General features: G+C 41.1%; 1 protein-coding gene across 1 annotated transcript; it reads left to right on the top strand.

Annotated features, from left to right (window-relative positions):
• Window positions 1–9,029: 9,029 nt before the first annotated feature.
• On the top strand, window positions 9,030–15,678 carry LOC136762880 (15-hydroxyprostaglandin dehydrogenase [NAD(+)]). The gene is made up of 8 exons (XM_066716474.1): window positions 9,030–9,214; window positions 9,709–9,803; window positions 11,070–11,193; window positions 13,360–13,466; window positions 13,903–13,999; window positions 14,420–14,496; window positions 14,840–15,003; window positions 15,390–15,678. Exons 2-8 carry the CDS (start codon window positions 9,711–9,713, stop codon window positions 15,508–15,510), a joined length of 783 nt encoding a protein of 260 aa, XP_066572571.1. The 5' UTR covers window positions 9,030–9,214; window positions 9,709–9,710; the 3' UTR covers window positions 15,511–15,678.
• Window positions 15,679–17,060: the final 1,382 nt, after the last annotated feature.

Here is a 17,060-nt window from a genome sequence, read left to right as displayed (position 1 = left end):
CCAAGGAAGAGTTATCAAACAATATTACTAAGATAACCAAACTGCTGAATAATAGTTTCAAATGAAAGGTGGAAATACATTTAGCTAAAATTGCAGATCCACATTTGTGGCGACAGCTGCTGTGATCATGGTGGTAATGACATATACACCCATTTTATATTAATATTGTATATATATATGTATCTATAAAACCTATGGTGATCACATTTGGTTTACATTATTCCGACTGTTTGATCATTTCAAAAAGGAGAGAAAAAAGCTACATCTATTGGGCTGTTCCTACAAACTGTAATCAACTGTTCCCAGCCACTGGACAGATATCAGTCTGAAGGGCATCTGAGTGCTGCAGCAGGCTGGGTGGGGCTTGTGACAGATAATGTCCCTATATACAAACTGGGTTAGGCACTCCGGTATCATTTGTATATATTTCAGCCTCCATTCAGAAATAGCCCATTAAGCACATTCAAATGAAAAGGATCTAAAACCACGTTGGTTTTCAGTGGAACAGACAGCAAGAAAACAAATAATCCGTCGGTTTATTTTTTTCTTTTCTTTTTGGAAATATTGGTTGGATGGGATTATTGAAATTTGGGTTCCTTTTATATTATATCTGCAATCAGATGAGTTTGGCCAAGTCATTATTACGATGTATAAGTTGACTAATTTATTGGAGCAATCATTTGTTTGCAGCTGTTGGCAGAAATGAAGGCTAATCCGATCAGCCCTAAAAAAAATGATAGAATCAATAAACTGCCTGATGTTAGCATCAGCAATATTGTTGCTAATGCATGCCAACTGGGTAATACATTCTCTCATAAAATGTCAGTCATAGATGGAAACAAATTGCCAAAAAAAAAAGGAAATGGAAAGACCTGGAAAAACAGGTTATTTGTTATTTGGCTCAGAATAATGCCACCCCAGTTAATAGAAACTTATGTTCAATTGCTTGTGTTGCACACTGCAAAACACTTCCTTACACCAGAAAGCTCTCTTGCATCTCTGATGGTGGATGAAAGCCTCCCCCAGACATTTCCACTCGTTTCGATCCTCTATTCCAGGTTATTTATTTTTATTTTTCTTTCTTGGCAGACGCCCTTATCCCGGGCGACTTACAACATAAGTGCGAAACAAAGTGCAAAAATACAGTTAAGTACAAGGCATCAATCATTACAAATTCAAGTTAACTAAAACATAGTAATACAAAATACAATTTACAAATTCCAATTTACAATTTACACAAGTACAGTAAGTGAGGTCCTACATACTGGACGGTAAAGCTAAGCGCTGTCAAGATGTAGGGTCACAGTCAAGGGCTACAGGAAAGGGAGCAAGGAGGAAAACAAATCAAAAGCACAAGGAGCATAATAAAACTGTGAAGTGCTATCTAGCAGGGATAAAAGGACTAATATTACAAGTACTGTCGGAAAAGATGAGTCTTGAGTAAGCACCAGAATGAGGTCAAGGACTCTGCCGCTTTGACTTCGGTGGACAGGTCGTTCCACCATTTAGGGGCCAGGGATGAGAAGGAGCGGCTCTGGAGGAAGGAGAGTGGAGAGGAGGTAGAGTTAGTCTTCTGGCACTGGAGGAACGCAGTGGTCTGGAGGGGATGTATGGGGAGACGAGGGTCTGAAGTTAATTCCAGCAAAGCTTCTGATCTCATTTTCCCATCTTCTATGTAAACTTCTTTTTGGTCATTTCTCATCTCTATCCATATTATAGCTTATTTCTTCCATCTCTGATCTGTGTCTGGCCCATTTGCCACTTCACTCTGTACAATTATCTACATATTAACAAAGTGACTACTGAACATCCATTGAAGTTCAATGAGGTGGCACAGCATTATTGATGTATTGTATAACAAACTCCAATTTTTGATTATCAGTCATAGATAACAGCTGGAGCCCTGGCACATGGGTAAAAGAACCTCACATTAATGACCTTATGGAGCACAGGGACCCTATCTCACACCCGAGAAATCCATATTCTGGACATAAGCAGATCTTTATTGCAGTAGTAATGGAGGTGAAAAAATAGGCAAAATGTTATTACAAATTCAAAACAAAAAGCAGAAATGTTCATTCAGATTGGTTGATGAATATTCAAAGCAGATATACGCGGCAATGCAGTGATTACGTGATAACGACACAAGTGTCTTTATTACCCATCATCCCTATTCGTCTTTCCTAGTTTATGATGTCCCAGCACGATGTCGCCATCTAGCGGCGACATTGTGCAATTACTTATTATTATTATTATTATTATTATTTTTTTATTATTATTATTTATTTTTTTTCTTGGCAGACGCCCTTATCCAGGGCGACTTACAACATAAGTGCAAAAATACAGAGAAGTACAAGGCATCAATCATTACAAATTCAACTTAGCTAAAACATAGCAATTCAAAATAATACATTTTACAAATTCCAATTCCAATTTACACAAGTACAGTAAGAGACTTCCTACATCCTGGACGGTGAAAGCTAAGTGTTGTCAAGATGTAGGGTTACAGACAAGGGCTACGGGAAAGGGAGCAAGGAGGAAAACAATCAAGAACGCGAGGAGCATAATAAGCTGAAGTGCTATCTAGCAGGGATAGAGGACTAATATTACAAGTGCTGTTGGAAGAGATGCGTCTTGAGTAAGCGTCGGAATGAGGTCAAGGACTCTGCTGTTTTGACTTCGGTGGGCAGGTCGTTCCACCATTTAGGGGCCAGGGATGAGAAGGAGCAGGCTCTGGAGGAAGGAGAGTGGAGAGGAGGCAGAGTTAGTCTTCTGGCACTGGAGGAGCGCAGTGGTCTGGAGGGGATGTATGGAGAGACGAGTGACTGAAGGTAGCTTGGTGCAGTGTGGTCAAGACAGCGGTAGGTGAGGGTCAAAGTCTTGAACTGAATGTGTGCCGCTATCGGGAGCCAGTGGAGGGAGCAGAGCAGTGGAGTAGCGTGTGCGAATCGGGGCAGAGAGAATACCAGACGAGCTGCAGAGTTCTGGATGAGCTGGAGTGGGCGGGTAGTGGATGCAGGCAGGCCGGCCAGGAGGGAGTTGCAGTAGTCCAGGCGGGAGAGGACCAGTGACTGGACGAGTAGCTGAGTTGAGTAGTCGGTGAGGAAGGGACGGATCCGGTGTATTTTGCTCAGGAAGAATCTGCAGGTGCGTGTCAGCTTGGTGATGTGCTGGGAGAAGGAGAGCGCAGGATCGAGGGTGACTCCTAGATTTTTAGCGGAAGAAGAAGGAGAGAGTGTGGTGGATTCCAAGGGGATCGAGATGGGGAGGTCAGCAGAAGGTGAGGAAGAGTGGGGGAAAAAGAGGAGATCTGATTTGGAGAGGTTGAGCTTGAGGTGGTGCAAGTTCATCCAGGCGGAAATGGCAGACAAGCAGGAAGAGATGCGTGAGGGGATGAGAGGGTCAGAAGAGGGAAAAGACAGGAAGATCTGGGCATCATCAGCGTATAAGTGGTAGGAGAAGCCATGGGAAGCGATGAGGGGGCCCAGGGAGCGAGTGTAGGGAGAGAACAGGAGGGGGCCCAGTCCAGGTGAGAGCAGTCCCAGAGATTCCAAGGTCAGCGAGGCAGGAGAGGAGTATGGAGTGATCGATTAATAGACAGATGGAAAAAACAGTAAATGGAAGGTAAGAGTGAGAGCAGTGGATGCAAGGGTGGAAGGGGAGACGGAGCGGAGATTATGGTGGAAGGTGACAGAGGGAGTTGGTGGGGTAGGGAGGGAGGGGAGAGAAATGGAGAAGGAGATGAAGTGGTGGTCTGAGATGTCCAGGGGTGTCACGGAGAGCGTCGAAGGGGAGCAGCCTCTAGAGAAGATGAGGTCTAGCTGGCGGCCTGCCCTGTGAGTGGGGGGAGATGGGAAGAGAGAGAAGTTAAAAGAGTGGAGATGGGGAAGAAATCCAGCAGAGTTAATTTTGATCTGAATGCAGACAAGGGCAGTGCCAGACGCACAGTTACACTGAACAATAGCTCGCAACAATGCTAATAATAACTTTCAATGCAAGTGGTTGTGATTTACAGAAACTGCTTCATTATATGGTCAAATTGCGCTAAGTAAGTCGCTGATGTAACTACAATACAGATGCAATATATATATATCTCTTATCTAAACACGTAAAACAAAAAATATTTAGCTGAGCTGAGCTAGGCGACTGCTCTGCTGGCTTGTGTAGGCATCTCTGCCATGCCTCCATGTAACACTCACCAATAATTACTCCATCGTCCAATTATCTTTGTCTGCTCTGGCCATCTCACCACTACAACGTCAGGATTCCCAAACTATCTCATTTCTATATCAATGTCCTCCTCTCGTCTGATGCCCAGTCCAGACTAACCCAGATGCTCTTGCACTGCTCTCTTCAATCCTGGGTTGGGAGGGGGGAGGAAGCCCATACGAGGAGCGGCTCTACCTGGCGTGTCGGAACCCAGGCAACAGAGGTAGTGGCACAATGGTACAGCATACATTGGCCTCTCTCCGCCCAATCCCGGGCCCTAGAGTGGCGGTCAGGGACGCTCAAGCCGAGGTGCTGCCCATCTTCCACTCCAGCCACCACAGGCACTACCAGGAGTGGTCAGGGCTAGCAACCTCTACCCAGGACGGGGAGTCGGGTCTAACCCCTTCCCTTCACCTCTTACCCCCTGCCTCCTCTGTTCTCTGGTCATCACTTGTCCACCATTCCGCCACCACCACCACCACTGCTCCTCCTCCTCTCCTCTCCTCTCCTCTTCTCCACTTCTCTCTTTGTTCACCTCTACCAGCTATCCAATGCGTGCTCCGTGCCATCAGGGGCATTGAATTAGACATTAACTTTCTCTTCCTTTCCGAGAATCCAGCTGTAATTTTCCATTCCTAATGAATGCATCTGTATGCCCTGTTTGCAATACTACTTTGACAGGACCTGAGCTATTCAACTGACTGACACCTGTTCATCTGTTGAGGTGCTTGGTCTCTGGGATGGGCCTTCTTCAAACAACTTCTGTCCCACTGGTATATAGATTACATGCATGTTTTCTCATTATAGATTACCACAATTGTCATGATCTACTAATCTTCTGGTCTCTCCTTGCCTCATGGCATGGCCCTCTTTAGAGATGTGCCCCTTTTAGAAGTCTGTGCTGCAGCGAACTGGCTACACCACACACTTTCATAGGTTGGATATTTTGAGTTCCCTTCCTCTTGAGGTACCAATCTTGGGCAAAGCCAAGCCTTCACAGCCACTCTAAGGGCTGGCTCCTTGTATACATGAAGGAAGACTGGTGTAATCTGCCTTGAAAGAGAACATAATAGCCAAACAAATGAATTGCAGAATGGTTTCATAGTGGTTTAGATATATAGATAAAGTTCCTGTTGCACTGCACCTGACCTTTCTGTAACCCTACTAGTCCTGCATTAGTTTAGAAATATAACTGGATTGATAATATATTAATATAATCCTATATAGTGTACAAGATACTCACACAGCAGTCTCCCTTATTCTGGAAGGTCACTGTTGACACTGGACAAACATTACAGTGCTTGGCTCTCTCACTTCTTGAACCAAAACAGCCCTGACCCGTCCAGGCATGGACTCCACTAGACCTCTGAAGGTGTGCTGTGGTATCTGGCACCAAGACGTTAGCAGCACATCCTTTAAGTCCTGTAAGTTGCGAGGTGGGGCCTCCATGGACCGGATTTGTTTGTCCAGCACATCCCACAGATGCTTGATTGGATTGAGATCTGGGGAATTTGGAAGCCAAGTCAATACTTTGAACTTGTGATTCATCAGACCAGGCCACCTTCTTCCATTGCTCCGTGGTCCAGTTCTGATGCTCACGTGCCCATTGCAGGCGCTTTTGGCAGTGGACAGGGGTCAGCATGGGCACCCTGACTGATCTGTGGCTACGCAGCCCCATACGCAACAAACTGCGATGCACTGTGTGTTCTGACACCTTTCTATCAGAACCAACATTAACTTTTTCAGCAGTTTGAGCTACAGTAGCTCTTCTTTTGGATCGGACAACATGGGCCAGCCTTTGCTCCCCACGTGCATCAATGAGCCTTGGCCGCCCATGACCCTGTCGCCGGTTCACTGCTTTTCCTTCCTTGAACCACTTTTGATAGGTACTGACCACTGCTCTGACCCAGTCGTCTAGCCATCACAATTTGGCCCTTGTCAAAGTCGCTCAGATCCTTACGCTTGCCCATTTTTCCTGCTTCTAACACATCAACTTTGAGGACAAAATGTTCACTTGCTGCCTAATATATCCCACCCATTGACAGGTGCCATGATAACGAGATTATCAGTGTTATTCACTTCACCTGTCAGTGGTCATAATGTTATGGCTGATTGGTGTACACATATATATATATATATATATATATCCTCTATATATTTTTTTGTGTAGTGGCCTGTGTGTTGACCTTTGCTTTATTGTGCCTGACTACATCTCTTGGATCTCCATGTCTAGCCTGTTTGCCCAATTGACTGACCCCTGGACTGTCCTTGTTTTTGCCTTTTGGATTCCACCATTTTGGATTGTTTCTCACTAAATAGTCAGTCTGCAATTGGAACCACCATCCCTGTCCCCAAGGTCGTTACACTGATGAAATCAGTGTCAACACATCCACTGATGCAGTGGATTATAGCAATTGTTTTGTAAACTGCACAGTAACAGCTATTAATTATGATAATGATGACCATTAATATTATCACAGCTTTGCTTAAAGTGAGTTCCAGTTAATAAAAGTCAACAAGCATCATATTGAGTACCAATTTTTAATTAATTGATGCATGAATAACACATTAATACCTTATGCAGTTAATCTGAGTTGTGCTGTTAAATCTCATTTATAAAAAGTTAGGTTCAGGGTCAATTTGTTAAGAATTGGTGCCCATGATTAAAAGTGTAACCAATAAAACTATTGCATGTGTAAAACATAACAGACTGACGGGGGAGTACAGGTGAAGAAAGTGATTTTCTTCATGATTACTGTCCAATGTGGTTGTTTGTAAATTATGTAAAAATATAATTAGGACCACAAATTCATACAAGCAAAGGTAAGGTAACACCTTGTCACTGCAACAACTGTTGTTCTCAATTGATGTGTAAGGACAGGTGAAAACATGCAGATGTAACCGAAAGGCAAAACAAAATACATGTTCCATATTATTTAATTACATATAATGTGCTAATGATGCTCCGATTCACACATGCTACTCCACTGCTCCACTCCCACCACTGGCTCCCGATACCGGCACGCATTCAGTTCAAGACATTGACCCTCACCAACCGCTGTCTCGACCACACTGCACCAAGCTACCTTCAGACACTCGTCTCTCCATACATCCCCTCCAGACCACTGCACTCCTCCAGTGCCAGAAGGCTAACTCTGCCTCCCCTCCACTCTCCTTCCTCCAGAGCAGCTCCTTCTCATCCCTGGCCCCTAAATGGTGGAACGACCTTCCCACTGGAGTCCCTGACCTCCTTCCGGCGATTGCTCAAGACACATCTTTTCATCAGTATGTAATATTAGTCCTTTTAATCCCCTTTAGATAGCACTTCACATAGTTTTATTATGCTTCTTGCATTTTTGATTGTTTTCCTCCTTGCTCCCTTTTCTGTAGCCCTTGACTGTGACCCTACAACTTGACAGCACTTAGCTTTTACTGTCCAGGATGTAGGACCTCACTTACTGTACAAGCTAAGTTACTTACTGCAGAGTAGGAATATGAGCTAACTAGTAATTTGGGATTAATTAAGATTGAGATTGAACTAAAATTTGGGTAATTGCATGCTTAGATGTAACCACAGTCTTATTTTTGCATAGGGTCAATTAAACATGAAAAAAGGGAGAGTTATCAGACTTTGTAAATTAACTATGCAATTCATGTAACACACAAATCTTATCTCCTTGATGCTTGAGCTTTATATTCCGAAAATATTTTGGATGTTCAACACTTATAGACCCAGATTATATGAAAACAGAGTGACCCAAGTCTCTCCAGTATCTGAGTATGGTACTGTGTGTGTGCGTGTGTGTGTGTGTGTGTGTGTGTGTGTGTGTGTGTGTGTCTGTGAGAGAGAGAGAGAGAGAGAGAGAGAGAGAGAGAGAGAGAGAGAGAGAGAGAGAAATTGAGCTGCAGTTTCAAGGTACAGACACTGACTATTCATCGCATGTTAAAGAGAGCTAGTGAAGTAACCCTTGTGGACCACACTATCTGCAACATTGAAGAACTCCGGGTTAAGTGAATTATCATCAGCACTCATAGGATTCATTAATGCTCCTTAGATGCCAGGTTAGGGTTACACACTAATTTTCTGTCATGGTCTATGGACCCCTGAAGTAGCCTTGGCCTCCCCCTGGCCACCCCATGTATAAAACTCTAATTCCGCCACTGCTAATATGTGTTATACGTGTGATTAGCATCAGAACCCAGATAACATGCATGATATATTCATGTGTTTATCCTATAGTATTCATATATTAATTCATGAGGAATCAAACCACCTCTGTGATTTATGATTATTTGATTGAACCTGAAAGGGAATTGGGCGTTGTTCCCTACACCAACACATAGCTAAAGTGGGACCTGTTTTTCTCTCATTTTCGTGCTTCTTTTCATTTGATTGTGTATAGCTACCTAGAGGAGGATAGCTGCTCTGGACTCCTTCATTATTCTAGAAGGTCTGTTTTGAGAGTATTAATATCGTCTTGTTTCGCAGCAAAAAATAAAATATGAGATTTTACGCTGTTTCGCTGTAGTTCAATATAACACAGCAGTCCTGGAGAATAGGTAAAGTCAGTAAAACTTGATGCAGCCTAAATAAAGAAATGCATTTTCACACTTCATGCAAATATCTTCTGCACATCCGTATTAGTAGGGCTAAAGGAAGGGTGGGGATCAGAGATTGTGCTCCTGTGTTTTCTGAAATATTGTATACGATGAATACGTTGTTTGTTTGCAACGACGCGAGTCCAAAGCCCGCTCACACTGCAACGTGTAGGTGGCAAATGCACATATTCATGAGCTCGTTTGCATATATAAGCGCTTGTCTGTGCGAACCATTTCCTTGTCGCTGGTTACGGGTTGCAGAACTGCAGTTCGGTCAGCACGACGGTGGTTTTGGACACTTCTTGGGTGTTCAGGTGTGCAGCACTTCCTCGGAAGCATTCAAGGACACAAGTTACTACATAGATCCACCTGGTATTTAGGAGTGGTGTCCTCTCATTTCGTGCAAGTAAGTATACAGCCATTTGAATTTGAAATCATTGACTTGTTATTATTAGCATATGTGCAATGTGATCATTTACGTAAAGCGAGAAGGCTACTGGCATGTGTGTATACAATGATGCCAACTCTCAAGTGTGACAATAAATTAATATATTATAGGCTGCGAGGAAGAGCATGAACATAATTTTGCATCACTTAAGAAAACAACAATTTTTGCAGTGTTCAACGACAGTACTTGCTGTATTTGCTTTGCTACTTCGTTTCTCCTGTGTTATTTTCCTATAGGGTTATCTATAGGAAAATAACACAGGAGAAACGAAGTAGCAAAGCAAATACAGCAAGTACTGTCGTACTGCTTCTTTATGCCTGTAACGCTATTTAGCAACAGCAGGGTTGTATACCGTGCCATTATGTACCAATTGATTTGATTTAGCATATACATATGTATATTGACTCAAGCTGGCCAGTTTGTATTAAATGACACACGTTCATGTTTTACAGAGATGGCATTAACTAGCAAGGTTGCTCTAGTGACTGGAGCTGCGAAAGGACTTGGCAAAGGTTTCTCTGAGATTCTTCTCAAAAATGGGGCAAAGGTAGGCTTTTCAGTCTCTTAATACTTTAAGAGAAAATAGGCTCTTAAAAATCGAATTGTAACACATTCAGTACAGTTTATTTTCTCGGGAAAAGGTAGTTGCACTAGAAAAGTATGCAGCTATTCTTCGTTATCACAAAGCCAAACTATCACAAGTTCCAATGTTCAAGTCTACTGGTTTACCAATCTCAATCTCCAGCAAACATCTTGCTGCCCATTGGATTTCCACACCAAAGTCCAAGATTAATGTATGATATTAACGGAATTCCTATGAGAGATACCAATAAACTATAAAAGTTTAACAAGTGCATGTGATAGTTGTGATCTAGAAATTTGAAACTACAAAGCTGTCAATGTGTTGGGTGTTTGTTTGCAGTGGTGGTAACGTGGATATTAATGCTATCTGACTTTATGACGTGCCATTTCTGTCTTAGACTGCATGAAAGATTTTCCTTGCAAATATCTGTACTGCAAATTGGTGTCATACAGCTCGACTCACTTCCAAACTGCTCATACTAATGGTTAACCACATCTTATGTTAGATCCACCCATGATATTGTGTTTTACACATTACCAGAAGCCACTGTCTACTAGTTATAATTGGAAATGCAAAAGGGTGCAGTTTTGTTATTTGCAGCTAGGCCCCTCCTGTTTTGGTCTAGGTCAAAGTATCCCACACAGAACATAAAAAAGCAATACAAGCTGCACCAGCATTATTGCCACATATTCTGTGGAGAATTTCAACAAGTTTTAAGAGTTTGGTAACCTGTAATGGCCTGCTCATTATTTGTGTGATTTTGGGAATGTTAGAGAATATTATCCCATCAGCTTCTATTTTGTACAGAACTAGTAGAGCCCAAGTCATTCAGATTCTATATAGATATCCAACCAGAATTAACGTGAGTTGGCTGCCTTCATTTTAAAGTCTAACCTTTATAATTTGACTATGCTCTTACTTAAACACACACACAATTGACTTATTTCAGTGTTCCTCAAAGCTGGTCCTTGTGAGCTGTAATACTCATTAAATTCTTAATTCATTTATTGGACTTATTATTCACTTATCTGAACCTATTTGGACCCTTTCCTAGAGCAGATCAAAGGCAGGGGGAGAGGATGATATTTAAAGCATACACTGATGTATATCTTCAAGTTGCCAACCCCGTTAATTGTAATGACACATGCTCGCAATCGAAATGTTCTTTGTGCACCGACAAAAATAAACAGAACATGCAGATTTTTTTACTTATGTGTTTGTTTGTTTTAGGTGGCTCTTTTGGATATTAATGAAGCTGCAGGGAAGGAACTGAAAAGTGCCTTTGATAAGCAATATGGTGTGGACAGTACCATTTTCCAGCTTTGTGACGTTTCCTCTGAAGTGCAGCTAAAAGGTAGCCCCTCCCACATTCTCTATTTCTGTTTGTACCAGTATTCTCAATATTGCTCATTATTTATTTAAAAGTTGACTTCCTTATCCAGGGTAACTTACAATTACACATTCCAAAATATGTACAAAATATAAGCTGCAAACCTTAAATGAAATATTGGCAACTGCACAAACCTGATTTACAGAATTTACTGCATGTACAAGTCACATGCTGCCTGTGAATTACTTATTTTATGGAATGCGTTTTATGGATATTGACTATAAAAACTCTTGTGAGCATAGTGTGGGAAGAAAACAGTAAAATGCTATTTTGCACTGTGCTTCCTGCTTTATACAGTCCATGTGTCAGTCATGGGAGCCCTGCAAGATGCTCTCAAGTGCTGATTCATCACCCCAGTGTTTCACAGAGATGTAGTGCTTTCCAGGGTGGCTATTTTGTGCCCCACCTAGCACTGCACCACAATGGCCACCTAGACAATACTTTACCTTTTTTGTACAGGTGGGCTTGCCATACTGTTCTTGATATGCCTCAGGATCTGAGAGGATACTAAAGTCTGATGGGCTCTGAACAGTGCCTACGTCCACAATAATTATATTTGAAAAGATGGATTAAAAATAATTATACTGATACACACTAAAACATATTTAGTTGTAATTCAGCCTTGCTCTATACATTTTTCACTCCCAAGTGCAAGATTTGGCAAAACCAAAATTCACACATTGTGGTTTATAAATAAAATTGAACAGTAATATCAGTTCCACATCAGAAGGGCATCGCTGAAATGCTTAGTGTCACTTTTACTCTTGATTACCCTGACAGACTGACCGACCTTTGATCTCTTGTAAGCCTTACTGCTGACTGTAGAAAGGATCTTCTAATTTCAGTTTCAAACTGAGCCCTCCCTGAATAATATTTTTCAAAAGCAAGATGGGGATTGTGAACACACATATGACACCAGATGGGGGAAATCACATTTGTTTTTGGAAAACACTTCCTTAACATTTCACAATCTAATTGAAAACTAGGGAAAGATAATGGATATTTTGTGTACTGGTTAAAGGATAACTGAAATGGTCCCAAAATATCATGCTAATGTGTACAGTGTACAACAACAAAAAACACATGCAGTATATTATGCTGACAAGTGGGAAGGCCTCAAGTAGGCCCTGAGCGACAGCACTCCCTAGATGTGTTGGTGATTAATTATTTCCAAGTTTTTGTTTGTGTCACGAAAATGGTAGAACCCAACCTTCTTTTTCCTCTATGAATCACAGTCACATTTTTAGTGGTTTTAATCTGGCACAGGATTCTGATGAAACCTACACATGAAAGTGATTATTTTAAGTTTGATGTTAGACACTTTGATTTCTCAAAGGTGACGCCCAAAGGAATGTTCAAATTAAAAGTTCCCACAAGAACATAAGAATGCAAAGATTCTATTTTGCCCATTGTGTGGGCTTGTGTTGCTTAGAAGCTGCCTGAAGAAGCTCAAGAGTCATCTTCATCTATATGATCTACTGTTGCAGTCCCTCAGAACTGTGTGTAAAGATGTGCCGCCTACTTCCAGGTGAACCCTTGCTGCAACTCAAATATCAACAACAAAACCTTCATCATTATCATTAAAGCACAATTTAAAGAAAAATAAACTTGCTACACCACTCCCGTTTAAAAAAATCCACCTATCTTGTGCTTAAGATTTTGATCTGGAACTATCTATTTTTTTAAATGTTATAGTCTATAATATATACAGAATATTTTAAAGAATCATGAGACCAAACTGTGATACAAATCTTTTTTTTAACTCACCATAACTTCCACTCTTGTAGATAAGGAAGAAATGAGAAGTTGTATTCACTGTATTTATTGCTACTTCCTCAATGCAGACAAACTAATGCAAACTTGTAGGAATTGTACTCTACAGACAGCTTTTCCCCCTTATCAGGATTTAAAGTTGAGCTATGGTGCAAGTTATGGTACTAATATATAAGAAACCTCCTTCCCCTGTTTACTTTGCTGGATCTTTTCATGGTTCACTTTGACCCAGTTTTGTGTTGTAATTCCTTGTCTGAAGAACATGCTGGGACTTGCTTACAAGAAAGGCATGAAATGTAGATAATGGAAAACATGTATTCTGTCTTCACAACAATAACACAATCATTCTGTCCACAGAAGCGTTCCGTAAAACCGTTGAATTTTTCGGAAAGCTCGACATCACCTGCAATAACGCTGGGATAACCAATGAGCAGAAGTGGGAGAAGACTGTTGCGATAAATCTAGTAAAAATCCCGGCTTTCATTTTAAAAAGGTCTCAGAAGTAAACTAGTGATTATGCAGACATTTAGAACAGCTGTCTGTACATGTCTAGGAACTAGACGTGATGGTTACTGGTGGAAGGGGGGATTAAAGCTTCAGTCTTCAAAATGTGGTAGATAAAATGATTAACTTTTGTCTGTTGCCTCATTTCCTTCTTTTTAATTGGCTACTTGGATATTCCTTTTCAAACTTCCCCATGCTGTCTTTTGCACTGAAAAATGCAGTTTCATGCGCTTGTCTTACCTTCTCAAAAAATGTCTTCACAAAAACTAATGTTGTTGGCAAATCAGTATTAATCTCATTGCTTGCTACTGGGCTAAGCTATAGTGGAAGAGAAGGGGAAAGGCGCCCACAGCCTGAACTTACTAAGCCTCTGTCGCATTTGCCCCTCTTTACCAGAACGGGGTGATCAGGGGCACCTACCTGGCTCTGCAGTATATGAAGAAGGAGAATGGGGGCCAAGGAGGGGTCATTGTAAATGTGGCATCAATGGCAGGTACAGTATACAATGGAAGTTCAAAACCAATGGGCATTTCACAACTCTTAGCCGATGACAAACTGATTCCAGCTGCTCTCCGGCACAAGTTGTGCTAGTGTCAGCTCGAGCTAAGAGATCCCGGGGCCGCAGCTTACAATTGGCTGAGCTATGCTGGGGAGGGCTGGGCTGAAGTAAGCTGGGCGATCCTCAGTTCACCAAACCCCAGCAACTCCCCTGTAGCTTCTCTTAGGAGACTACTGGTTCACATTGTTCATATATGACAATGACTTGCAGGCAATTTCCAAATTCAATTTAAAAGGAGGAGATAGGACTTGAGATACTGCAGTATTTCTCTAACCCCACCCCCATATGACTTCAACGAATGGACTGACTTAACTCGTTAAACCTGAATTCCTGCTATCTGCTTTTAATTGACAGGTCTTGGTCCATTTCTGTCCGTTCCGGTCTACACAGCCACCAAGCATGGTGTAGTGGGCTTCAGTAGAGCTATGGCTGTAAGTTCACTTTGTTCAGAGAGAAATCACATCCTGCATCCCTTTTATGTATGTGATTATGTGCACAAGGTAGAAAATAACTCTAGATTTGTACAAAGTGTTGGTGCTCAACTCTCGACCAGAGAATAAAAATAAATTAGCGGTTGTGTGAATGAGGAGGGGAGGGGAGGGGGTGCACTTCCACATATTTTGTCTTTGAATCTTTTGGAAAGTAAAGCTCCTTTTAAAAAAGGAAAGAGAGCATATTGCGTGGGTCCCATTGAGGCTGAATTGAAGTTTGCATGGTCTCAGAAGCTTGGTATGGGTTCTGTATTTCCCAGCTCTTCGTCGGTGTGTTTTACAGGATGCCTCACAACTGTGTGACTACGGGGTGAGAATCAACATCCTGTGCCCAGCCTTCGTGAGGACAGACATAGTTGACTCTCTGAGTGCGGATGATCGGACGGGCCAGTTCAGTCTGCTCAAGGCGTACACTCATAAACTAGTAGAGACCCATGGGATGCTAGAGTGAGTTTTATATATAATATATTTTACATTGTAACCCATTAACTGTTCCCCACAGACACAGGTGTGTGAGTGTGGGTAATACTGTCTATTACTTTTTATCGACGTATAAAGAATAAATAATGAGAAACATTGTCATATGCTATTGTATCAATGTGTAAAGACTAAGTAATAGTGTTGTCCTATATGTCCTAAAATTTGGATAGAATTTTTTTAATAGTAAACAGAAATAAGAAATAACCATTACTTATTTCTTGAAAAAACTAGAAACAGAAATAAAAACAAGTACCGTTTACGTATTTAATAAAATGGTTACCAACAGAGAAACTTATAAATAAGTAATCATTACTTATCTTTTAAAGCTGAGAAACATAAATACATTTTTTCAGGGTGTCTGAAGTGGCTGAAGGGTTTCTCCAGCTTGTGACAGACGAGAGCAAGAATGGAGCTGCAATGCGGTTAACGAAGAAAACTGGATGCTCCTTTATGGAGTTTCCAAGCTTTCAGTGACTGGAAAACAAATGAAACCTTCATCTTTTCCTACTCTCAAGCCTGCAGAAAATAAAAATATGATCTGTGATATGCTTGCTATATAAACATATAGGGTGAGGAATACAACACCCTTTTGTACAAGTGTACTACTTAAAAAAATTGCTATTAAAAAAACAATTAACTCGATCTGTGCTTATTTTTTACTTGTTGCTGCATATCACCCCATTTCTATCTTTGTCTTTCTTTTTTGCTTTATTTCTGTGATTTTGCAAGCACAGGTATAATGTCTTAATTGTTCTTCTACAGAAAAAAACTACAGGAAAGTATGAAATATACGTATATGTACGATATGGTCTACGAATATGTAATTCAAAATTATGAAAAAGTGGATTGAAAAAAGATGGGTCCAGACTATTATAAAAGTACCTTACACCACCACTAGGTGGGACTAAAAGGTCAATCTGTTCCACCTGATGCAGTAATATAATTCACTTGATGAGACTGCTTCAGAAACACATAATTTACAAAGTAGGTTGGTGTGAAATTAAATAAATCTTCACATACAATTTTCAAAGAAACTTCCTTATAGTACACAATACTAAATACATATGCATCTATATTCACCAATCTAGGCAAACTAACAGCTAAGACATTTAGCAGCACTGCATTTACATTTGACATGGTAAGTGGAAAGCATTCATCAAGACAGCGATATCCATATCTGATATATACAGATAATATTCTTGACAGAAGAGGACTGCCTTCTGATCAAAGCAAAGTCAAGATGCTACTGGTGGTTGATTAATTCTGTGTACTGTATTGGTTGGCTTTTTATGCATGTACTTCAGAGTTAAATAGAAATTCTGAACAGATGCATGGTCACCTGAATGGATTTAACAGCAAATGTACTGGGACAACAGCCACATCCCAAAGGGCAACTGTGCACTTCTGAGCTATTCTGCAGTTGGTAGTGTAAAGAAAGAAGCTGATCTCTGATTTGCTGTAACACCGCAGAGGTGTCCTAATTGCAGGAGCTTAGGAGTTTAAACAGGGCTGGGAAACCTTTCAAGACATTTCTCCTAGAAGTTCTGTGTTCCACACCCACTCTGTGATGTATGTGTGTCATGGTGTTGGCTAGAGAATTGTGTAATTTGTTATTTCTATAATTAAGCAAAAACAATTAACTTACAGTCAGGTTGTCACGCTCAAGATTTTAAAATCATATCATCCTCAGCCAGCTGGTAATGTTTTGGGGATATAGTTTATAAGAGCTGGGATGTGAAATGACAACAGAGGTGTAATTTTTCAAGGTAAGAAACAAGTCCACTATGCTTTAAGTGTTTCTCAATTCTCCAGAAAATTTCTCTTTGTCTACCAGTTCTATGGAAGAAGGACAAAAATGTAAATATTATTTGAAGTTTAGGAAGTGTGGCAGTGAGTGTATTGTAAATTGTGCTCAACATAGCTCTATATAAAGGGCAAGGTAAGCTCATCAGGAAACCAAACCCACAAGGCCTCAACAGAAAAGCACCTGTGCTAACCACTGTACTAAGCCACCAATATGGTAA

The sequence above is a fragment of the Amia ocellicauda genome, chromosome 11 (assembly GCF_036373705.1).
Source record: "Amia ocellicauda isolate fAmiCal2 chromosome 11, fAmiCal2.hap1, whole genome shotgun sequence".
Taxonomy (NCBI): Eukaryota; Metazoa; Chordata; class Actinopteri; order Amiiformes; family Amiidae; genus Amia; species Amia ocellicauda.
The sequence above is the reverse complement of the archived record's forward strand: the minus strand, read 5'-3'. Positions and strand labels throughout refer to the sequence as shown.